Source organism: Nesoenas mayeri, assembly GCF_963082525.1.
Source record: "Nesoenas mayeri genome assembly, chromosome: 2".
In the NCBI taxonomy this organism is placed as follows: domain Eukaryota; kingdom Metazoa; phylum Chordata; class Aves; order Columbiformes; family Columbidae; genus Nesoenas; species Nesoenas mayeri.
Window position 1 is genome coordinate 163362128 of NC_137543.1, and position 24366 is coordinate 163386493.

The following is a 24366-nucleotide window of genomic DNA, read 5'->3' on the forward strand; positions in this document are numbered from 1 at the left end:
CCGGCTGCTCCCACGACACCACAAATCGGGCTTAGTTCCGGAATTAAATCCCATTTCCTATCAAAGTATAAAAACCACCCCCCCCCCGTGAGACGTTACAGCGTCTGGTTTATATTCTCTGTATACAATCATGTCAAAAATAGGGGGTTTTGGGGGGAATTGTTTCCAAATTTAAGTCTTTAATGACTTGAACATCCACGTGTGCGATTTTTAATTGTTTTTAATCTGTAAATAATAAAAAGGCACTAAAACTCCCCCCCTGGCTCTGAGCGCTCCCAGCCCTAAGCTGGGCTTAAAAAAGAGGGAAATCTTGGTCCCCGACTCCCGAGGATGCTCAGGGGGGACCTTCCCCCCCCATTTCTCCTGCTCCCCAGTTTGTACCGGCCGCGGGACGGGGGGACCAGGGCTGGGGGGCCGTGCGGGATCGTACCGAGATCCCGGGATGCGCAGGTAAGAGAGGGAGAGGATGGAGGGATGAAGGGAGCGCGAGGGTTAAAGGCACTGGGGGCAGGGGGATGCAAAGTGGGGTTTGGGGACAGAAGGACTGTGACACAAACCTGTACATGGGGTGGCTGGATCCCCCACCGGGGTGCTGCTGGGGATCCCTCACCCCCCTCCAGCTCTGTCCTTCCCCTCATTGGGGCTTTCAGGTGACATGGGACTCCCCCAAACCCTTCTGGGTGTCCCCACGAATGGCACCTCGCCCTCGGAGCGCTGCTCTGGCAGGGGGTGCAGCTTAAAAAAATAACTGTGTATTTATAACCGCTTGTCAAATATGTACAACAGGCCCCCCCCGTGCCTCTCTGGGCCCCCCCGAGGTATTTTGGGGGGGCAGGATGGGGTTTGCGGCCACACAAGCACAAAGGCGTGGGTGCAGTTGGGTTCCCGCTCCCACCGCGGCGTCGGCGGCTTCTCCTGCGGATCCGGAGCCAAAATCTTTCAACGACATTGAGAATTGGTTTAAATAATTCACATTGTGGTAAACTTCATTGAAAACCAGGGAGGAGGAAGAGGAGGAGGAGGAGAAGAGCAGTTACAGGAGGGACACCATGTGCAAAACTGTAGCTGACGTCTCTGTCCGGCTTTGCTCCCTGCTGGGCTGGTAAAACCAAACCAACGGGCCGTGAGAGGGCACCGGCCGCCGCTCGGAGCTGTTAATGAGGACGAGAGGTTAATTAGATCCTGGTGGAGCCCCAAAGCCTCGTGGGGGTGGCTCTCAGGAGGAATCGCGGTCCATGCTGCAGCCCAGCGCCTCGATGTCGTTGCTGATGTGCGAGATCATGCGGTCCCACTCGTCCTCCTCGGACGGGACCGACTGGTCATCCGAGCTGCCGGCGGCGCCGTTGCCGTTGGTGGTGGAGTTGGAGGTGGTGCTGAGCGTCCGTCTGTACCTCCCGAAACTGTCCGTGATGATGCCGCGGCCGTCCTTCACCCCGATGGTCTCCAGGAAGTTCTCGAAGTGTTGGCTGTCCTTCTCGGGGATGAAGGGACGAAGACCTGGAGCGGGGAAGAGAAAACGAGGGGGAAACCATCAGTGCTGGGAGTAAAGAGTCTCCAGCTCGTGGCTGCATCTCCCACTTCCACCCCTGAAAACTGCAGCTGTTGCACAGCGAGGACAAAAACCCTGCGAGAGCGGGATTTTCCGAGCTCAAAAGGATCAGCTGTTAAATCCTCACTGCAACATATTGCTCGGCTTTACTGAGCTTATTGCAGCAACAGCACCGGCAAACACAGAGCGGCTGCCAAGTGGCGACTCTCCCCTTCCACGCTTCGTGCCCTTATCGGCCAAAAATCAGGTATCTCCCCCCTTCCCAGAGTCAGAGCCTGCTTGGAAGAAAACTCCAAACACCCGAAAAATGGAAAGAAAAGCCTTTACAGGATGTTTCCAGCATCACTGTCGCACCAGCTTTGGTAGCGGTGATGTTAAAAGCAAGAAAAGGCCTTGGGTGGGTGACCGGGGCTGGGTCCCCGCAGGTGATGCTCACCCAGGAGCAGGAATTTCCTGCTGTCCCCGTAGAGCTGCTTCAGGTTGATGCAGAACTCGTGGATCGAAGCCCCATTGCGATACTCGTGCAGGAGCATCGCGAACTGCTGGATCTCTTGGGAAGAGAGTTTGGTTCGGAGCTGCAGGGAAGCACAGCACAGGGGTTACTGGTTTTTCACAGAATCCCAGAGTGTCAGGGCTGGAAGGGCCCTGGAAAGCTCATCCAGTGCAATCCCCCCATGGAGCAGGAACACCCAGATGAGGTTACACAGGAAGGTGTCCAGGCGGGTTGGAATGTCTGCACAGAAGGAGACTCCACAACCCCCTGGGCAGCCTGGGCCAGGCTCTGACACCCTCACCAGGAAGAAGTTTCTTCTCGTATTGAAGCAGAACCTCCTGTGTTCCAGTTTGCACCCATTGCCCCTTGTCCTGTCCCTGGTTGTCACCAGCAGAGCCTGGCTCCATCCTCCTGACACTGCCCCTTTCCATATTGATCCCCAGCAATGAGTCCCCCCTCAGTGTCCTCTTGTCCAGCTCCAGAGCCCCAGCTCCCTCAGCCTTTCCTCACACGGGAGATGCTCCACTCACTCCCTTCAGCATCTTTGAGGGGGAAGAGATGATGGGAAGCCTGGGGAAGGTGTTTATTTGCTTTATTACTATTTCATAGAATCATTTTGATTCGAAAAGACCCTCAAGATTGAGTCCAACCGCTCCCCCACCCCACGTCCCTGGGAACCTCATCTGTGCGTCTGTTCAACCCCTCCAGGGATGGAAGGTTTGACAGGAGCTGTGGTGATGAACCAGCTCATCCTGACGTTCCTACACCCCTTCTGTGTGATCCCAAATCCCCCAAGCACTCCAAAGGCCAGAAATCCACCCACCGTCATCATGTAGTCCTGGAGCAGCTCGGTGGCCGTGGTGCTCAGCTCGCTCTCGCTGGCCGTCTTGACGTGCGGAGACTGTTGCGTGGAGAAGGACGAGGGGGAGTTGTCACCCGCTTCTAAGGTTTCTGGGAAGGAACTGAAACGCAAACAGAGCGTGAGGCTTCCAGAGCGACTCCAGCACCTTCTGCGTGGTAGGGGAGAGCGGAGAGGTGTGTGGAGATGCTCCCAAAAGTGGAACACAGAGCACTTCACCTACAGTGGTTTGGTCACCCGCTGAACATAAAGCTCTGTGTGAGCAAATATCCCCTTTAACAGCGGGGGGGAAACTCAAAGCACCTTATTTTGGTGTTAAACGTCATTTTCAAATAGCGCCTGTCAATTTTAAGCAATGGTTTGTGTGTCAGGTTTTTAGCCCAAAAGTGTGATCGATGTTTTGAGCAGTCACAGCTTCGGGAGGGAAAAATGCTTCGAAAAGCAAAGGTTTTGGGGAAAACATTTCTCCTGCCTCCAGCTGGACAAATGTAACTCCCGGCTTTGCTGAGGTGGGAGCTGCACATACACTGAGTACGTGACCGTCTCTGAGTCCTGCGGCACCGCAGGCAGGCGCAAAACCCGGCCTGTGCCTCAGCCAGACCCAGCAGAAGCTTTTCAATGTGCAGAGCGCAGCGGTTCCTGCTCCGGGGGGTTTAAACCCAGCAGCGAGGCTGCACTAATAACCGCGCGTGCTGAGCGAGCTCAGCAGAACGTGTTTGACTCACAAAGTGCTTGCTTCCGTTTCGTAAGATTCCTTCACGTCCACTTTTGTAGAAGAGTCGTCTGCAAGGGCAAGATTTGAGGTGTGGAGTTGGAGAGGCAGAAATGTGATTGTACCAGCATGTGACACAGACACAAGGGGCCTCTATCCCTCACGAACCATAAACTCACAGAGTAGTTTGGTTGAAGGGACCTCAAGGCTTCCCCAGTGCCCCCCCTGCCATGACAGGGACATCGTCACCAGCTCAGGTTGCTCAGACCCCGTCCAGCCTGGCCTGGGATGTCTCAGGGATGGTTCATCCACCACCTCTCTGGGTACCTGGGCCGGGCTCTCACCACCCTCAGGGCAACAATTTCTCCCTCATTTAGTTTAAACCATCACCCCTTGTCCTGTCACAACAGGCCCTGCTCAAAGTCTGTCCCCATCTGTCTTACGGGCCCCTTTTAAGTACAAAAAGGCCGCAATAAGGTCTCCCCGGAGCTTCTCTTCTCACAGCTAAAGTGGCGAGAAACTGAAGCCACCGGTGGCGATGGGCAGAGACCCTCAACCAGGCTCGGACGCGGGGACAGCCCGGACTCACCGCTGTGCAAGGACATGTGCCGCGTCGGTGTGGACGCCCCATCGAATATTGCTCTGTCCAAAAAGTCGATGGTGGACTCGGTGTAAACGATCTGGAAGACTTGGCTGAGAAGGGAGCACAGCTCCTCGGCGGTCACCTGCGGAGGGGACACACAAGGGACGCTGGGAGGGAGGAAATACCGTGGTGGGCACATTCCTGCTCCTCAGGTCAGCTCCCTGGCTATAAAACCCCCATTCCAAATGAGTACAGGCAGCCCAAGGAGTGCTAAAGCTGAAAATTAGATGAGCAAAACTCAGGCCTGAAGGGCAAGGGGTCCTGCTGTAGGAACACACAGATCAAGATCAGAATCTCTGGACTCAGACACCGGATGAAACAAATTTCCAGGTCAGCATCAGGAAAAATGCCCTGATTAGCAAAATGTGATTGTGGGAGAGATTTGGTTGTGTTCACAGTTTTCCTGTGGCTGGGGAGAGCTCTGGGCACCACCCCCACGGGAAAACCATCTTATGATCCCCCCTTGTGTCTGAACCAGGTCCCGGGGCTTTGGCGGGGAGCAGATTTCCTCCTCTACAAAGCCCAACCTGCACCCTTCAGTCTTAAAACCAAGCTTATGTGTGTTACACAACCTATGGCCAAGCAAGCGTCTGGTCACATAACAGAGGGGACACTTGGGGACAGCAGGATGAGGCCACCCTGGGTCTCCACCTGAGAGGTTGTGGCCACCCCGGTCTAAGGGTGAGAAAACCTCCTGGTTGATCCCAGTCCCAGCGTCATCACAACCAGAGAGTGACGCTGGAGGCGACACTGGTATGGGACAGAGATTTAGTTCATCTTACTTTGTTCTCCGTAGCCAGGACCACCAAGCAACAAGCTTCGACGGGAACCACGCCGCTCTCAGACAGCGAGCCCGACGTGAGCGCTTTGGAGCTCTCGGCGCAGAGACTCTGGCTCGGGGAGATCCCGGGGTCCTGAGCTGAGAAACAGAGATGTTGTGATGGAAAGACTGCGGCACGGAGTCCGTGCGGGCTCCCTGTGGGGACAGCAAGGCCACCAAAGCAGGAGAGCAATGGATCCCGTAGCCGGGAGACGATGCCCCGCAGGAGGGAGCTCTGAGGAGCCCAAAACTCCACCTAAATGCTGCACAGGGCCAAAGCCTTTGAATGAAAACTTATAATTTAGAGCTGGTTTCTGACAGCTCCATAAATTCACTCCCATGGCTTAGCCAGCCTCGGAAATCCAGCAGCAGAATTACAGCCTTCTAAGTCGCTTACTCATTTATTCTACAGCCCGTCCTTTGCTGTCGCGGGGTTTCTAATCCGCTAAGTCTCTGTTTGTTACATCCTCCAAGTAGCTCAGCCCTCCCCAACCCCTCCAGCGCTAACCCAGGCGGGTCTGGCACACACAGAGCTGCTGGGGAGGGATTTGGGGACCTCCCCACTGATTACAGGACATGAGGAGCCTTGGGAACGCTGGGTATCACCCTGGTTATTCAACACGGGCGTTTAGACACCCAGCACGGCGACAAAATCCTCCCAGCGACCTGCACAGCGGTTGGGAAGAGCAGGGAAGGTCCAACACGCGTGGGGACCGAGCTGGAGGAGCTGCATCTACCTGCTCTTTCCCACCTCGCTGACGCCCACAGAATAAACTACACTTTGAGACCCCATTTTCCTAAGAATGAGTAAATGATGGTTCTCACAACTTACCCGTTTTCAGGACGACCAAGTGAGAGGAGTCGTCTCGGATGTAGGAGACGGAGGCGATGTCGTGGATGGGGACCCTGAGGATGAGATCTTCTCCATCCCTCCACACCAGCTTGATGTTGTAGGCGGAGAGACTGATGACAGCGTCGTGTTCCTGGGTCAGCAGCCCCGGCAGCTGGTGAGCTCTCTAAAATAAATGTATTTACAGCGATTTGCTGTACCGTTTTCACTTTGGTAACGGGATGGAGGGCACCAGCCAGACCACGACCCAAGGAAGCTACACAACCCCTTTTTTGTTAACGCAGACAACGGGCTGAGCGCTCACCTTGGCGTTATCGATCAAATGCAGGATTTCCGTGCGGCTGGAGGGATTCAGGTACCCCGGGATGGACGTGAGTTGACCTAAATACTGGTAAAAAAAGAAGCAAACCGTTACCGCAGCACGTGCACACTAAACGCGCCAGCTACCACAACAAAGGCTCCATCAACCCCAAGCAAAGGGCTGGTGGCTTTTTGTATTTACGAGCTGCTAAATACACCTACATGTGGAAGATTTCTCGTGCTTTTAGGTTATAATAATGCTGTATTTGGTTATAAAGGAGCCCCGGCCTGACGGTACCTTCACTTCTTTCTCGATGTAGTCGTTGAGCAGGACGTCGGGCTCCACGCGGTCGGGCAGAGCCACCACCACCGTGTGCAGCGGCCGCCGCTCCGTAACCTTCTCCTGCGCTTTTTTATCTCGGCCTTTCTCGCCCTTCAGGAAGACTCGTTTGAAAGGAGACACTATTCCAGGCTGGGGAGACAAAAGGACACGTTGGGGTTAAGAAACGGTAGAGTTTTGGGACCAAAATGGGGGGAAACCAGCAGCAAACCACTCTGCAGACACAGTTTTAGAGCTATAGATGTACAAGCGCACGATCTTCCACCAAAAACCTCTTTCCTGCGACGTGGCACAAAAACACAAGTGCTGGTAAGTGCCCCGCTATCCAAATGGGATGTTTTTCCCCCAAAGTCATGCTGTCCAACCTTTTAGTTGAGAAGGAATACAAATATATAGTCAAATTAAGAGTGAACCATTGGCCACACAACAAACTCCTCCTCGCCTCGGCGTGACTTTATATTTCACCCAAGCATTTAAGGAGGAGAATTGCAAAAGGCAACAAAGATGCTGCAAAGTCGTCCGAGGTCTCGGGAAGACCCAAAAATGCAGGTACAAGCCCCAGGACACAACCTCCCCTGGTGAAAAACCAGGTTTTTGCACTTCCCGAACCACAAAGCGCTGGGTTTGGTTTAAAAACCAAGAGCCAAAGTGCACACGCGGGCTCCTGGCTATAGAGGGAGCGTCAGCGCCGTCCTTGGACGCCGCACACGGAGGGACCGACCATCCCATGCTCATTTTGTGCCGCCATCCACAACCGAATCTCGCCTTGGAAACCACCGTCCTTCACCAGATCCTCCAGCTAAACTGGAGGAGACCACATTTGGTGATTTGCCACCACCACGTCCCTGGCCCTCATGGTTCAGCTGCACACGTGGGACCATCAAGCAGCTTCAGCCTCTCCCGGTGCTTTTCTCGAGCTTGAGAGATCTATAGGAACAAGAGATCCAAGGCAGATGGAAATAGATGGAAACGGTTGTATTAGGATGGGAAAGTGGGATGGAAAAGCTCCGGGTTGAAGAGTATTCATCAAATTCCAGAGCCGAACAGGCAGCGCAAGGACATTAGGGACAGCCCGGCCCTGAAAATGTCCCTTGGAGCAGGGAGATTAAAAATAGAGAGAGTTTGTAGGACGAAAGGGACGGAGAACACGGCTAAACAATGCTGGCCTTGTACAACAGCTCTGCTTCGAGCAGCAGGACCAAACGTGGCAGATTTTAGGGGTATCACCCCAAAATGGGGCATCACCCCAGGCTGCACAACCCCGCCAGCTCCTGCCAATGGGCCGGCACCGTTCCTGGCTTCAGAATGAAGATAATTGATAAAGAAATAGGGGTTTTGGCCAAAACCAGAGTGTGGGGCTTGACACCAGCTCTGCCGCTCCCACTACCGGGGTGGTGACCCCCAAACCTCGGTGTGTGAAGATCTCATCCCACCAGACTGGTTTTTTAGGAATCAAAAGCGGAGAGAGATGCAGAAACATCCATCGGGCTGGGAAGATGCTGCGGAGGGACGGATTCCCCGTCACCCCGAGCTCCCCGGGGGATTTGGGACCCCAAAGCCGAGTTGGAGGCGCCGCAGGGCCTGACGCGAGGCGGAACAACCAACTTCTGCATTTCTAGGAGCCGATGGAAACCCAGCACCCACCTCGTTCTCCATCGAGACGCCCGGGACGGCGAGCAGGACCAAACCGAGCCGGGTCCACCAAAACCACCTCCCGGGGCGGGCGAGAAGCAGCAGTTACCGTCGTTTTGGGGGCTCCGAAGCCCCGTGTCGAAGGGCCGGCAAAGTCGCGAGCTCTCGCTCACCAGGAAGCGCAATAACCACAGTTTCCTTCTACGTGCGGCAAGAGCGACGCGATAGAAGCCGTTGGTTGAGAACCGGCGAGATTTGGCAGCGACGGGGCTGCGCAGAGGCGGGTTTTGCAAAGCTCCGTCCCATTCTCAGCTCCCAGCCATGCAATCCCACCTCCTGCACCCCTAAAACGCTGCAAATGCCCCCAAAAACCCTTTGCCACTACAGACGGGGTTGAAATCACAACATCCCCAGTTGACATGAGTTTCTAAGCCTGGTTTCTCCTCAGAGTTTCAGCCTATTTTGCTCTCTAACATCTATTAAAAACAAGGGCTGCAAAGCTTTTCAGGGCCCTTTAAGCACGTTTAAGCGTCACGTTTGAAAAGCCAAGCTCAGAAATGAGGTGAAGAGCTCCCAAGAGGCGCTTTGGGAGAGCACAAAGTGCCTGAGCGAGCCTTGCTGGGCTCCAACGGGGGCTTAAGAGCCGGGCCCAGAGGATAAACACAAAGAAGCTGCTAATGTCACAAACGAAGAACCAAATTAACAGGACGAAGGTGGCGATTTCCCCGACCAAACCCGCCCTTCGAGCGGCTGAAGATGCACCCAAAGGCCAATGTGGTCGCTCCTCGGGGTCTTCTCCTGCTGACTCCAAAATTGGGGAGGAAAAGAGGCATTTTATCTACTTAACGAGGCATTTAAGACTTGACTCATTGAGATAGAGCAGCTCAGGGCTGGGTTTAGCCTGATAGGGGGTGCGGGGAGTTAAATGAGTTTGCAACCTCATTAATACTCCAATTAAGCGCCCGCAGCTCCCTGCACTTCCCCATCAACATCTCACAACACTGAGGCTTCTAAAACCACTTTATTTCCCATTTGAGGATGAGCTGGGAAAGAATCAGGGTCTGCTGGATCATCAGCAGCACCTGCTTCATGGGGTTTGCTCAACCATCCCATCGCTTGGCGTTGGAAAGCCCTCAAAAAAGACATTTCTGGGGAAAATGAGGATTTAAACTTCATCTAGATTGTTATTATTCTGGCTGATCTTTGGGGAAAATTTCTTGGGCTGGTGTTAATCAGAACCCATCCACTTGTATCCATCCAAAAGTCAATGAGGTTTGGACAGCCCTGTTAAATAAATCCTCTGGGCGGAAGGTGAAGGAGAAAGAGCATCATCGCTCTGGTGGAAACGGCTTCTTAATCCCCTCCGGTGGATTATCTCCAATGCACATTTGTAAGGCTAATTCTTCCCTGGAACGTCTGCACGGGGATTAAGGGATCCCCAGCTCCAACTGGTCACCCGGCGTGTGGCTCGTCCCCAGGGCAGCCCTAATGAGCAGTGGGGAAATAATTAACGCAGCCCAAAGGGGCTCAGGGTGGGCTCGCTGCAACGACGACACAAAGAAAAGGACCACGGAGGCGTGCGTGACAGGACAAGAAGTCACGGGAGGTGCTTGTAATAAGAAAATGTGAAGCCAAGGAACTAAAAAACCACATTTGGTATGTTTAGAGAAAAGTGAGATGTTAAGAAATAAACTGCAACTAAGCTCCATGGGGTGATGCCATGAAAATATGGGCTCTGGGGGTTTGGCTTCACCTGGGCACAGCTTGAGCCCCTGTACTCTGGGAGCTGAGGGTCCCTGCGAAAAATAAAAGGGTTTATTATCAATATTTCTCTGCTCCATGGAGAAACGCTGCAGGAGTTTGTGCACAGGGCAGTGGTGGAGTCACCAGCCCTGGACAGATTGGAACAGGCTGCCCAGGGCAGTGGTGGAGTCACTAGCCCTGGAGGGTTGAATGGACAGAGATGAGCTTCTCAGGGATGTGATTTGATCTTGAGGGGCTTTTCCAGCCAAAATGATTCTGTGATTCTACGTTGTCTCTTGTTCTGGCGCTGGGAATTGCCTGGATCCTCCTCCTTCTCCTCACCCCTTCACAAGGGGTTTATATATGGTAAAATATCCTCCCAAGGCTCCTTCGGTCCCACCTCCTGCAGCTTCTCCTCGTGCAAGATGCTCCCGGCCCTTTGCTGGATTCACTCCAGTACATCCCGGCCCCTGTACTGGGAGCCCAGTGCTCCAGGATTGTCCCCTGTCCCCCAGGGGTGACCGTCCCTGCCATGGGGACGTGCTGCTGGTTCACCTTGGTGCCCGTCAAGAGCTTCTCTGGTCCTGGACCACAACAAGGCAAGAGAACCCAACCACATACCAGGAGCAATTACAGGTGTTTGACCTTTTCTACATCATCCTATGCCTGTAATTCAGTTTATTTTCATTTATTTTTGAGGCTATTTCAGCGCTGCCCAAGAGGCAGGACCCTCTCCACATTTAATTGCAGAGGTGGTTTCACTGAGGAACATAATTTGGTAGGAAAACAGCTTTCAGTGATACGGGATGGTCCCCACCACCCCTGGACCCCAAAATAATCCATTCAGACCCCACCATGATGCAGAAAAGCAGGTGGAGAGCTCAGAACTCTGCAGGAGCCACCCTGGGAAGCTCCATGTCCACCCAGGGGACACGTCCCCATTATGTGCCCCTTGCTCCTTCCTCCTCATCCCGCTGCTGGGTCCGCAGCACCAACACCACAGCCCACCAGCTACACCTGCCCAAAGCCCTTTTATTCCATTTCCCTCCAGTTTTTGTCACCAGGAAGCATTTAATTAATTGGTAAACTGGCGCTGGGGAGATTTGTTCATATGGGAAGCGCAGTGAGATGAGGGTGGGTTGGGATTTGGTTTGAGAAGCTCCAGTGCTGAGCTTGGAACGGCGATATCGCTGCAGATGAGCTGCTCTCCTCCCCACAAGGACATCTGGACGCTAAAACGTTAAATCAAACCATTATTCAAGGGATTCCTGTTTGAAGCCAAGAACCATTTCAGCTTTTTATTGGCTTTAGCAAAACGCTACGGCAAGGATTTCAGTGTGGGGTCTGGATAATGACGCCAGGCACCGAGTCAAAAATTAATGAGAGAACAGGAGCTGAGGGGAGACAGGGACACAAAGAAACGGCCTCAGGTTGCACTAGGGGAGGTTGAGGTTGGATCTGGGAACAATTTCTTCCCCAAAGGGCTGTGGGGCATTGGAACAGGCTGCCCAGGGCAGTGCTGGAGTCACCAGCCCTGGAGGGCTGGACAGATGGACATGAGGTTCTCAGGACACGGGGCAGTGGGATAACAGTTGGACTCAATGACCTTAAAGGTCTTTTCCAACCAAAATGATTCTGTGGTTCTATTTTGTCTCTTGTCCTGACACTGGGAAGAGCCTGAATCCTCCAGCAAAGCGCAGGGAACATCTAAGCAAGGACACCAAGGATCACCTGGGGACCTGCAGCCCTTCCTAAGTCTTGCTGAAGAGTCTTGGACAACTCAGCTCCTGATAAGGAAAGACCCTGGGAGCAGCGACATTTTAATGAGCCGGTAGGAAGCCTCTGGAGATGATCCCGCCATCCAGCGTTCAGCCAGAAACGCTGTGTTTGATTTCAAAGCTGCGCCTTCAAACGGGGATATTATTAAATTTAAGCAACGTAGAAGCACAATTTCCCTAAAAACGGCGAGCTGGAGCCCAAGTCAGTCTTAAGTAAAATAAAAAATGTGGCAGCTCAAGCCTAAAGGCAACAGTTGTACAAACCCGCTTCCAAACCAAGGCTCAGCTCTGCATTTTCACGCTCAGACGGCCTGGCCAGCTAAGCCGGCTCCAGCCTCCCCGACAGGAGTTTCCTCTAAAGCAAGACGAAAGGAATTTTCCTCGGTTATTTTTAGCAGAGCCTGGGTCCTCCTCCCAGAGAGGTTCCTAGGCCGGGCTCAGCTGCTCTGCCTATGCTATAAACTCCGGCTGAGCTGATCCATCTGGAGCAATATGCCAGGCTTAGCAGTTTGTAGAGAATTCTCCGAGCAAGCAGCTTCGTGCTGAGTACAAACAAGATGGGAAGGCATCAATACAACCTCTAAGTCTGGTACTTCCTAAGCCAGGCTTTACGCCAGGCTGTTCCGTATCGCAATAAAAACAGCTCAGGATCTCACATAATAACAGCTCGTGGGCTCGATTTAGTCTCTTACTTCCCGGTTTCAGGAATCCACACCTGCAGGACTGGACAGCAGTTAAGCCCAGCTTTAATACTAAGCTAAATTGAAGCCCTGCAGAGAAGAAACAGATCCCTTCTTGCCCAGGAACATCCTTTGCTGCCTCTCACCCTCCGCTGTGCATTGATATCGAGGGGTCTCAGCAGGGTAACCGGCAGCACCCAGGAGGGTCCCCAAGGGCCACAGTGTTGGTGACAGCTGCAATTTCCACTTTCTTGCTGATATTTGTGGGGGAAAACGATAAGATCAGCTGATTTGCAGCCTTATCAGTACGAGGAAACCAAATCACTGTTTCTCCACAGTTGCCAGGGTCCTGCCAGAATTCAAAGATCAAATGTTTCCCTGTTTCCGCAGTTTTTAGCTGCACATACTGCAACAAATAGAGGACACCGGATGAGTTCGGTTTGTGCATGAAGTCCCATTCTACTCAATACCATTAACATTAGCCACCTGCAGAAAAAACGGGTATTTATGTCAAGAATTGAACCTTTAGAACCGTTTTTACTAGCAAGGTGCAGAGGAGCGATCACCAATTAGCCCAACTTGTTTCCATCCAAGGTCTCAGAACAGAAGCATTTAAACACTCGCCTTCTTGCTAAATTTAAACATTTGCTCCACATCTCCAGGCTTTTTTTGCCCAAATGAGCAAGAGATCAATAATCCAGGGTTGAACAGATGGACATGAGGTTCTCAGGACATGGGGTAGTGCTGGGGTGGGTTATGGTTGGACTCCATGATCTTGAGGGGCTTTTCCAACCAAAACAATTCTGCCATCTGGCCCAAGCTACGCTGGCAAAACACACTCATGTTGCAGCACCTAAGAAGTGCTGTTCATCCCAAAGCTCAAGAGCATTTGACACACTGTTTTACTCTTAGGAAAGCCACAAAACTCTTCATTAATGTAACCAAAACCGCTCGGTCTCGCACAAAACAAGCGTTTTGTAACACCGACCACTCTGAGTCCTGGAGCCCAGGAAAGAAGCGGCATCTGTGGGAATATGTGAGCTGCCCATCGAGCCCCAGGCTCATCCTCCAGCACAACCGCAGGAGTTCTGGCCTGAAGAAGGTTATTCTCATTTTTGCACAGTGAAAGAGAAGAGCTGAAGCACCCAGACCTGTAATCATGGACGTTACGGCCGTCTGCTGAGGAGATCATTACACAGGGCAATAAACTTTGCTGTAGACATAAACCACCCAGCAGGTTTTGGTCTAGACTGTCAGATCGAGGATGTGGGGAGGCTTCTGGCAGGAGGAAATAAGGTTTGGTTTCTTTTAGCATGTTCTTTGGGATGTCTCACTATTTATTTTCATCAGTCCAAGGAGCCAGAATCCCTGTGTCATTTGCAGCTCATGCACCTTCGTGTCTTTGGTTCCTCCTGGGGTCGCAAACCACATGTAGCCTCGGGGGCACGACAGAACCTCCTTCTCTTCCCATAAAAACAACGGATGCAAAGTGGCTCCAGTTTCTCCGGGAGTCCTTGGAGAAAAGGTGGTTTGCGATGCCCATGCACCAATTGATCCTCTGCAATCAGTCACTGCAAGGCCACTTATCCAGGGCTGGTGGTGGCAAAGGAGCCAACAGCAGAAGGTCCTCAAGCTGCTTTTCCACATCAGAACCATTCAAGAAAAGCCGCAGAGATGCCCAATATACCGTCTTCATGCTTGGCTGCTGAGTTAAGCTGTGCAGGCAAAGGTTAGTGGGTTAATACCTGTGAATGTTCAGGAGAAGTCACGCAAGGTCAATTCTTTTGAGCAGTCCGCTCAAAAATCACAAACAGTTTGGGGTGAAGTGACCCCAAAGATCACTGAGATCCCACCCCCGCCATGAGCAGGGACATCGTCACCAGCTCAGGGTGCTCAGAGCCCCGTCCAGCCTGGCCTGGGATGTCTCAGGGATGGTTCATCCACCACCTCTCTGGGTACCTGGACCAGGCTCTCACCACCCTCAGGGCAACAATTCCTTCCTCATGTCACCACCCTTGGAGATGTTTAAAAGATGCAGAGATGAGGCTCTCAGGGACATGGGGCAGCACCAGGGTTGGGTTAACGGTTGGACTCCATGATCTTGAGGGGTTCTTCCAACCAAAACGATTCCGTGATTCCACAATCATGTACAACTTCAGGCACAGAGGAGAACAGAGGAGTCGTGTGTGGCAACTTGTGTCCCCACAGCTCAGGGGTGACTTCTCAAGCTGTTTTAAGACACCCTAAAACTACCTCCTCCCAAACCCAACCTCCCGCATGCACAAACGGTATTTTCCATGACCCAAACCAGCTGAAGACGCAGTGGCACTGATTTTGCTGTCACTGAGCACCAGTTACTGGCCAAGTTCTTCCTTGTCCCCTTAACGCATCCTGGCTCTTTCTCCACACCAGGCTCTCCAGAACATCCAGGGAGATAAACCCTCCCAAACCCAACGGTATTTTAAGCCACGGCATCACAAGATGAATGACTTCTCCAACTCTTCTCAAAGAGATCTGGAATACAGAACCATGTTAGTGCGGCCGTCCCAGCACCTCCTGCAGCACCCGGAGCTCGTTCCCCTCCACCAAACAAAGCTGCTGGTGGACAGATGGTGCTCGTCCCACCGGAGCTCTGGTATCACCAGCTCCATCAGCCTCTTTAACAGCAAAATTCCCAGACATACACATTCCAAACCTTTTCCAACAGCCCAGTCGTGCCTGGTATGGGGAGGGGAACGAGATGAGACCTTCCCCTTTGGGCAGCACCAAGGGGGTCACATCTGAAGTGACTTCCATGGGGTAAAGTCCTTGAACCCCTTCAATTTTATTTTACCTCCCTGAGCTACGCACACACCCTAAGGATGTTATTAATTAATCCCCCTTCACACAGCACTAACGAGTCTTTGGCTTTCGGTTCCTGCAAGAAGAAAAATGTGGAGCCCCCAACGCTCCCACCCAAGAGCAACATGAATTATCTTCAGCTGGAAAACGCTTCCAAGGAGACGGCACAGGAAACGTGTTGGGAAAGGAAGCCCCAGATCTGCTCTAGCACTGAGGTCCCTTCCATCCCCATCACTGAAACACAGTTTGGGGCTGATCCACCCCAGCGCCGAGGTTCTCAGAACCTGATCCTCTCCAAAGATGCAGCAAAAGCAACAACCCACCAGTTGCAGTGTCCAGATCTTCACCTTGGCTCCGCCAAGCACCGCAGATCTTCCACGTTTCCTCCCTCTCCTGCAAGCTGCTCTCCAAAGACGCTTCATGTCTCAAATTAAACCAGGAAAGGTGGCCGTTTCCTCTTCTTAATAATGGAATGACTTTATTTTCCTAACCTAACAAAAGCAGGGAAGCCCTGAAGTTCACTTGGCTGCGTGAAATGCACTTTCTACGCTGTTTTTTTTCAGAGCTCGGTGTATTTGCTTTGGTTAAAAGTCCGTTCAGCTTTTACCGCATCAACACCAGAGGGGTTGGTACTCTGCTTCTGGCTACGTACACACAGAAAAGGTACTTTTGGAGACAAAGAGAAGCTTATTAAAAGGCTGGTGACCAAGTCTACAGACACACCAGTCAGACGAGACAACGCAAAGAATTCAAAGTACTCTATGAAAACACCACTTTTATGTCTCTGTTCTGAACGGTATCAAAGCCAGTAAAACAGGATAAAGTAGAGCAGAATTTCACACGAGTCGAACTACATTTGTGGAGACATCTCGAGAAGTCTCTAACCTGTCTTTTGAAGATCCAGGCTTACCAGACAGGCCCTAAATCCTTGCCTGGCCAGGCTCCCACGCAGGTTTAGCCATTCAGGCAGCACAGACACCAGCACAAACCCACCAAGTGCTTTGGAAGCGAAGCAGAGAAGCCACACTGCAAAAAAACAGCTCTCAGGGATGTGATCACGCATTTCTGGAGGGCAGGTGACATGGCAAAGGGGGACCCACCATCCTCCAGGGCTCACCCTGCTCTGATAAAGAGACTTTGGAAAAAAGCAGGGATTTAGGAATCCTTTTACTAGCTGTACTCCTCCCATTTTGCCCAGTTCAGCCACCCAGAACAAAAAGCTGCATTAAGGAAACAACATGAGCTCCCCTTACACTACAGAGTGTAATTAATCCCATTTATTTCATCCTCTAGGTCTGCTTTTACCTGCCCTTGAGGCACCAGGGACACCAGGATGGCTGTGGTGACATTACAGCTCATTGTCCCTTGGAAATAGCAATAGAGCCGATGCGGTCAATTTTGGTTCTGGGGAAACCTTAGGGTCTTAAAAACAAAGCATCAAGATAAATATTAAGGCAGCAAGCAGCTGTAAAATCAGTTAGAAATCCATATTTCAGGCTCCTGGCACTGCCTGTTAAGTCCTTTGCTGGTGTTTGAACTGGTCGCACAGGTGCAGAGTTTTCCAGTTCCTGGTGAGGAGGAAAGGGCTGTAACAATTCAGCCTGGAGAAATAAACTGTTTATAAAGCAAAGCACAGGGTGCTCGACTCCTGCCCCTTCATCTCCCGTCAGAAATGAGGGGACGAGCTCTGCAACCAGACTGACCGAGCTCCTTCGAGTCTCCTGGTTTAAACCCAGATCTACCTCCTCGGGCAGAAGCTCCACACACACGATAACCAGGGGGTGTTCCTGCAGTTGAGGGTGAGGATCACGAACCTGCTTCAGAAAGGACAGAAATGGAACAAAGTCACCCAGAACCTAATGATCCGAGACTGGGAGGACAGGCTGGGAGAGTTGGGGGGTTCAGCTGGAGAAGAGAAGCTCCGGGGAGACCTTAGTGCAGCCTTTCTGTGCTTAAAAGGGGCCCATAAGAAATATGGGGACAGATTTTTGAGCAGGGCCTATTGTGATAGGACAAGGGGTGATGGTTTTAAACTAACAGAGGGAGACTTTTACTAGATATAAGAAGAAATTGTTGCCCTGAGGGTGGTGAGAGCCTGGCCCAGGTACCCAGAGAGGGGGTGGATGAAGACATCCCCTGGAGACATCCCAGGCCAGGCTGGACGGGGCTCTGAGCACCCTGAGCTGGTGCAGATGTCCCTGCCATGGCAGGGGTGGGATCTCAGTGATCTTTAAGGTCCCTTCAACCCTAAGTATCCTGTGATTCTATCAGCAGAAAACTTACAAACTCAACTGGATGCAGAGTTCAGTTTCAAACACGTCAGCTTGCTCATCTCTGGGGAGAAGTTTGCTCCTGTTCCGCTCTGTATCCACAAAACCTCAGTGATATCTTGGGTCACACTGAGCCCTCAAGATACTTATTGCACCCTCACTTTGGCTGGAAAACACCCACTTGGGTCAGGTTGGACAATTAGTGCAGGTACAGGGCACAAGCCAGAAATAATTAACAGGAGATACCATCAGTGATCAGCACTAGAGCACAAGAGCTCAGGCAGGGGCATTCGGGCACCGTAAGCTGTAGCTGTCACTGCAATGTTGGCAGACAAACCCAAAACAGGCAAAAAACCAACTTCCCAGGTATCAGCTGGTTGTGACTTTGCTTCCAGCAAACTCCAGCTGAACCCTGGTGGTTGTTGTTCTTCCCACAAAGCATCATTTGCTGATGGATTTTTAGCACTTTCTGCAGGCCAAGCATAAATGAGACCTGAAGAGCTTTGCTGAGCATGATGCTTGAGGTTTCTCACATTTCAGAGTTTTCTGTGGTCACCTCTCAGCACAGCCCCAGAGCCATGTTAAACCCTGTGGTTCTGCAGAGCACACTCTTCCTCGACTCTTCTTTTTGCTGTGACTAAATGCCAAAGCGAAAGGATCAAAAGGCACTAGAGGGTGATACGGCTTTGTGAAAAGTAAAATAAATGGAGATTAAGACTGTGTGAGGCTGAAATGCTGCCCTGGGTGCAGGACACAGGCTGGGGAAGGAATCCCTGCCAAAGAGCCACTTTGCTAAGTCACCGCTTTAAAGGTTTGTGATTCTGGTGGTGCCACAGCAAACCTGGGGGCTTCCCGGTCACATCCCTGCAGAACGGGGCTCTGCAGCCTGTCACGGATCCACAGAGACAAGCCCGGGACTGAGCTTGGTGTCCATCAGCCAGCCCAAGAAGCCCCGGACAGCATGCTGGAAATTGGGAAGCTGCTCACGTTCAGGGAGGTCTGCACCAAAGAGGCACCATCGCATCCCAGGGTGCTGCTCCCATGCGGCTTCGGGCCTGAAATGGGCTGCACCTCCGCAACACGAACTGTTATCTCCCTTCTGGGTGTTACACACGCAAGATGTCAGAGGCTCCGGTGTTGCTCCACAAAACACAATAAATCGGGGCTGCAGGGATACCTCATGCCCTTATCTGGGGCTGGAACCAGACTGGTGTCGAGTCAGGGCTTCCGTCATGGAAAGGTTTGCAGAGCGCGAGTTACGCTTTCGAAAGCTGCTATCGCTCCTTCAGCCGCCGTCTTGGGTGAGCAACGAAGTTTTGGGAAGCTCGAGCTCTGTCTGCCCTTCTCTCACCAAACAGCAAAACAACTATTTACCCAATTACATGGTACAGTTATTTTGTACCAAGCGAAAACCACAACAGCAAAACTATTTCAATCCAGGCATGCGAGGAAAAAAAAACCACCCAAACAAAATCTGTGTTACATTAAGCGTGGCCGCAGGATCCGTCTCTTCCCGCGCCAGCCTGGGCCGCAGAGCAGCAGTTGGGTTACCAGGGCATGAAGGTCCAAAGTGGGATCATTAACTTCCATGGTTGTGAAGCAGCAGTTTGGTGAAGGGGCTGGAGCACAAGTGTGATGGAGCAGCTGAGGGACCTGGGGGGGTTCAGCTGGAGAACAGGAGCTGAGGGGAGACAGGGACACAAAGAAATGGCCTCAAGTTGCGCCAGGGGAGGTTGAGGTTGGATCTGGGAACAACTTCTTCCCCAAAGGGCTGTGGGGCATTGGAACAGGCTGCCCAGGGCAGTGCTGGAGTCACCAGCCCTGGAGGGGTTCAAAATACACATAGATGAGGTTCTCAGGGACATGGGGTACTGTCAGCAGTGGGGGAAATGGTTGAACTTGATCTCGAGGGGCTTTTCCAACCAAATGATTCTCTAGCTGAAGTCAGGATAGCGCTGTGACTGAAGCAAAGCTTTGTCCTCCCCAGCGCCTTCAGTCACAGCTCTGTCCCTGTCCTGGTGCCAAGCACCACCGAGGGGACACGAGGATGCTCAAGAAAAGGGAGGAGGAGCCGGGAGCTCCCGCTAAAGCAGAGCCGGCCAGGATCAGAAAGTCTGTCCTTCGTGGTGGGGTGAACAGAGCCCAGGAACCTGCACTGCTCACCTGGCAAAGGGACACTGGGGAGGTGGTGGCAACATCTACTGAAAACATCACTAATGCAAGGACAGAAATGAGGCTGAGAACAAAACACTTGGTCTGAAGGCAAACAGCTGGGCGGAGGTGCAGAGCCTGCGCAGTGTGGCACCTGCTCCCACCCACAAACACCCCACGTCCCATGGAATCACCCAACTCTGACCCGTCCACCTCACAGGGCCGATGGGCAAAGCCAGAAGGGTTCTCAGGACAATGGTGACCACAAGCCCAGGTCCCTGATCCAAGATGGGGGAAGGAAATTTGGAACGCATCCCTGTTCCCAGCCGCCACACCAGGCTTCCAGCGTCCCTACTCTGGGGACATGCATCGTGTTTGAGATGCACCCGTGTTTCCTCCCTGCACCTCGAGGCCCAAAGCCACAATAAAACCCAACTGTTGAACGCTCAGGATGATCAGGAGGTACAGACCCAAGTCCAGGAGAGAAGCTGCTGGAGATGTCCCCTGTCACAGCTGCCACCAAGCTGGAAGAGTCACCCACCAGCAAGGAGAACGTCCCACCAGTGTCACAGAGCCCTGGGAGAGAGACAGGAGATATGCCCCAAGCTGCAGGACACCCACCCAGGTCCCTGGTCCACCCCAGACAAGGCAGAGATCTCCAAGGACCAGACCAAAACACACCCTACAAGGAGACAGACTCAGTCTGAATTTCAGCCAGGCAAGTCTCCACTTTCCCAGGCCCTTAGAACCACAATGAAGTTTAATTTTTGAAGTCAATGTTTAAAACCACTGCAAGTTGGATGAGTAGAGCTGCACGGCACCACAAGCGCCACCAGAACCATCCAAACCTTCGTGCCAAGTGGTGCAGCAGCAGCAAGAAGATGCCACCACCCAGAGCAGAGCACAAAACTTGTTTGAGGCCACCACACCAGAGCCCCATCTTTCCTGCCCCTTTCCCCCCAGCCCACCAGCTTTAACCCCACATTTCCCCCCCTACAGACTTCATGCCTAAACCCCAGATGATCCCACCTCCATTCAGCCTCTGCTCCTCCTATTCCAGAAGATATTTTTGGCTTCCTCTAGAAGAAAAAGGAAGCACTGAGAGGAGAAACAGAGCAACTCCCTGCTCAGAACTGGGCTGAGGCCAAGAAGAGCAAGGACAGGATTGTCCTGCTGAGCACCAGCAGTTCACAGGAGAGCAGCTGCTAAAACCAAGCCTAGCAGGTCAGGCGGCTTCCCCACAAAGACTTGGATGATGAGACAGGTCTCTAAATGAAAAGTCAATTTCCCAGCCCCGAGGCCATCCCTTCAGAGGGAGCGGGGATGCAAAATGTACTCGTTGCACAGGGTCACGTCCAGGCAGGTTTGAATGTCTCAGAGGAGACTCCACACCCGCTCTGGCACCTCTCAGCAAAGAAGTTTCTGCTCGTGTTCAGATGGAGCCTCCTGTGTTTCAGTCTGTGCCCGTTGCTCCTCACCCTGGCGCTGGGCACCACTGAACAGAGTCTGGTGCATCCTCTGATACCCACCCTGAGATATTGACCCATTGATCACATCCCTCTCAGCTTCTCCAGCTCAACAGCCCCAACTCTCTGTCTCTCATTGTCAGAAAGATGCTCCAGACCCCTCAGCATCTTTGTGTTCCTCCGCTGGACTCTCTCCAGTAATTCCTTGTCCTTCTTAAACTGGGGAGCCCAGAACTGGACACAGAACTCCAGATTCCCAAGGAACAAGCAACAGGATGAGAGGAAATGGCCTCAAGTTGCACCAGGGGAGGTTGAGGTTGGATGTGGGGAACAATTTCTTCCCCAAAGGGCTGTGGGGCATTGGAACAGGCTGCCCAGGGCAGTGCTGGAGTCACCATCCCTGGAGGGCTGGACAGATGGACATGAGGTTCTCAGGACATGGGGCAGTGCTGGGGTGGGTTATGGCTACACTCCATGATCTTGAGGGGCTTTTCCAACCAAAATGATTATATGAAAGGGGCTAAATACCCCTCAGTGCACCAACTTCAGAACAAGGTGTGAAATGACCGAACATCAGGAGCTGGAGCTTTACCTCAAGGAGTCACAACCCACCCAACAAACTTCCTCATTCCAAAAGGGCCGGGAGCAGGTCAGGGCTGCAGCATCTTGGAACAGAAAAGAATGACGGGTGACAGAGCCCATGGGAATGATCATCACACAGCTTGTTTTAGCTGGGAGTACAGAACCAAGTAGATGCAGGTGCCTTCATTAGCCTAAAAACCTCCCAGAGAGCTAAAAATACAGATCCTACATTCCCCAAGTGCCCTAAAGAAATGAAATCATGGCAGAACCACTTCTGAGGCAAAAGAGTCAAGGGGCTTGTCAGAGCACAAAGCAGCTGAATATTCAGGATAATGAAGAAAGATCAAGAGGTTTGTCCTACAAGCACAAACTCCCACAGAGCTGCAGCTTCCAGCTCAAACACTCAATACTTTTTTTAATATATATATTAAGGCTGGGGGTTCATCCTGAGCTTCAATAAGAACCAGCTCTACTTCAGTTACTTAATAACCATCTCACTTCCCCCAAAAAAGCTTCTCAGCTTCCCATTCTCTCCCACAAACATCAGCACAGAACTGTCCAAATCCTCCGGCGGGGAGTGAAACGCGCTTTGGAGTTCCAAGCTCAGTTTTGGCAGTCGTTTCCCCCATGATCTGCACGAGGAGGAATTGCTGGACTGGCCAATATCCTGAATATTAACTGGGATTTAAAACCGCAAAGAATTCACAGATCGGGAGCAGCTTTACGAGGACAATCTGGCAACCGCTGGAGCGGCGGCTGGAAGAGGCAAACGGAGCCAACATCGGGGATTCAGGACATATTCCAGCTGGAAAAGTCAGGAATTTTATGCAAATATCTCACACCATCACCAGAAAATTACCTGGGAAAACCATAAAAGCATATTGTGCTGCATCACCTACACGTTTGAGAGGTGATAAAAAAACCAACAAAATCAAAACAACAACTTTCTTTAGCATGAGGGTGAACAAGGAACAATTGCCCAGAGAAATTGCAGAGTCTTTATCCCTCAAAAAACATGAGCAGTGTGGTTGGAAAGCACCATTTTCTAAAGCAAAAAACCTCTGATTTCTCTCCAAACAGCAGAAAAATCCACTTTTCAACAAGGCCAAGAGCTGATTCCAGTTCTACAAGATATCACTTTGAATCTATTTTATCTAAGCATCGCTTCCAGCCCCTGCCTACCGCAAAAAATGGCATTTACTTACTCCTAAAGTTACTCTACAATTATCCACAGCCCGGGGAATGAGCATTTAGAGCTGGTTCTTTCTGCAAACAAGAAAATTACATGTACAGATGAGAAATTTCTCCTCCCGCCCATGCTGCTGGTCCCGTCACACCACACACGGGTCACCAGACATCACAAGGTGGTTTGATTCCCCAGCTCAACATCTGTGGGAAACTCCCACTGTATCTCCAGAAAGTACAAAACATTCAATATTTCTCATTCTGGGAGGATTCTGAGCGTTTCAAACCAGAGTTTCAGCAGGAGACTCTGCTGCCACCTTCTGAGATCACTGTCGCTGCATGTGCCACTAAAACTACTGAAAATAGCTCTTTTTCCCCACGCTGGTTATGTCACCAAGTGAAGGGAAGGGTTTATTTTTCCCACCCGCAGCTCCAGCTCTGGCTTCGCCTCCCCCACACGATGCAAAAATAGGTTTTAAATGAGAGAAACCAGAGCAGCCTGTTCCCATCCAAGGCAGACACAGCTCATCCTAACTACAGTTGACTCAATATATATATATAAAAATATACATATAAACCAGACAAGTGTACACAGCACAGCCGGTTTAGCACCGCAACCAGCAGACAAGACAAACCAGCGCCGTTCCGGGACATATTTTAGGATGTTTTATTAACCAGTTGACTCGTTTGCAGCCTGGGCAGAGAAGCAGGAGGTTAAATCGGCCCCTGAGCGGTGTCCGGACACATGGGCAGAGCAAACTCATCCCAGGGAGAGCGGGAAGGCAGCGAGGGGACAGCGGCATCCCTCAAAAAGCCCGATATTGACACACAAAACAAGCTTTTTTTAGCTGGGAAAACGAGGCCCCAGCCCAGGGAGACGCTCAGCACAGACAGGGCTGAGCCTGAAGACACCCCAGGAAGAAAATAAGCGTTCAAATATACGAAAATAAGGCTTTAAAAGCCCAGAGGGGCTCCAGCCACCTCAGGCCCATGGGCTGTGGGTCACACAGGGCCCGATCCTGCGATGGGGCTCAGGAAAAGCCCGGCCGTAAGGAGCACGACAAAGCCCGACGATGGCCCCGCAGGGCCGAGAAGCCCCAGGGACACCCGGTTCTCACCTTTTTGCCTTTTTTTCCCTCCTCCTCCATGTCTCCGGCGGCGGCGGCCCCGGCCCCCCACGGGGCATCCCCGCAGCGGCCGTGCCCGCCCGGCCTGGGTGCGTGTGAGGGCCCTGGGGCCCGGGCTCACTGCCCGGCGGCGTCCATGGCCCTGCCGGGCCCCGCTTCCCGCTCCCGGCCCGTCCGGAGCCGCCTCAGCGCCACCGACAACTTTTCAATCCTGCCGCCATCTTGGGCGGTGGCTTCCCGGCGTTCCCCGCGCCCCCCGCGCCGCCCGGAGGACTGACGTCAGTCCTCCCCGCCTGCGCATGCGCTGAGCCAGCCGCGGGGACGCGACCGCGCCCACCCGCCCTC

The 24366-nt window shown here is 52.4% G+C and overlaps 1 protein-coding gene across 1 annotated transcript; it reads right to left on the reverse strand.

Annotated features, from left to right (window-relative positions):
• Positions 1 to 89: 89 nt before the first annotated feature.
• Positions 90 to 24258, reverse strand: CCM2 (CCM2 scaffold protein). Its single transcript, XM_080339577.1, has 10 exons — positions 24013 to 24258; positions 6525 to 6698; positions 6231 to 6314; positions 5909 to 6092; positions 5039 to 5175; positions 4203 to 4338; positions 3627 to 3684; positions 2866 to 3004; positions 1986 to 2124; positions 90 to 1497 (listed from the first exon to the last, which is right to left on the reverse strand). Exons 1-10 carry the CDS (start codon positions 24040 to 24042, stop codon positions 1217 to 1219), a joined length of 1362 nt encoding a protein of 453 aa, XP_080195703.1. The 5' UTR covers positions 24043 to 24258; the 3' UTR covers positions 90 to 1216.
• Positions 24259 to 24366: the final 108 nt, after the last annotated feature.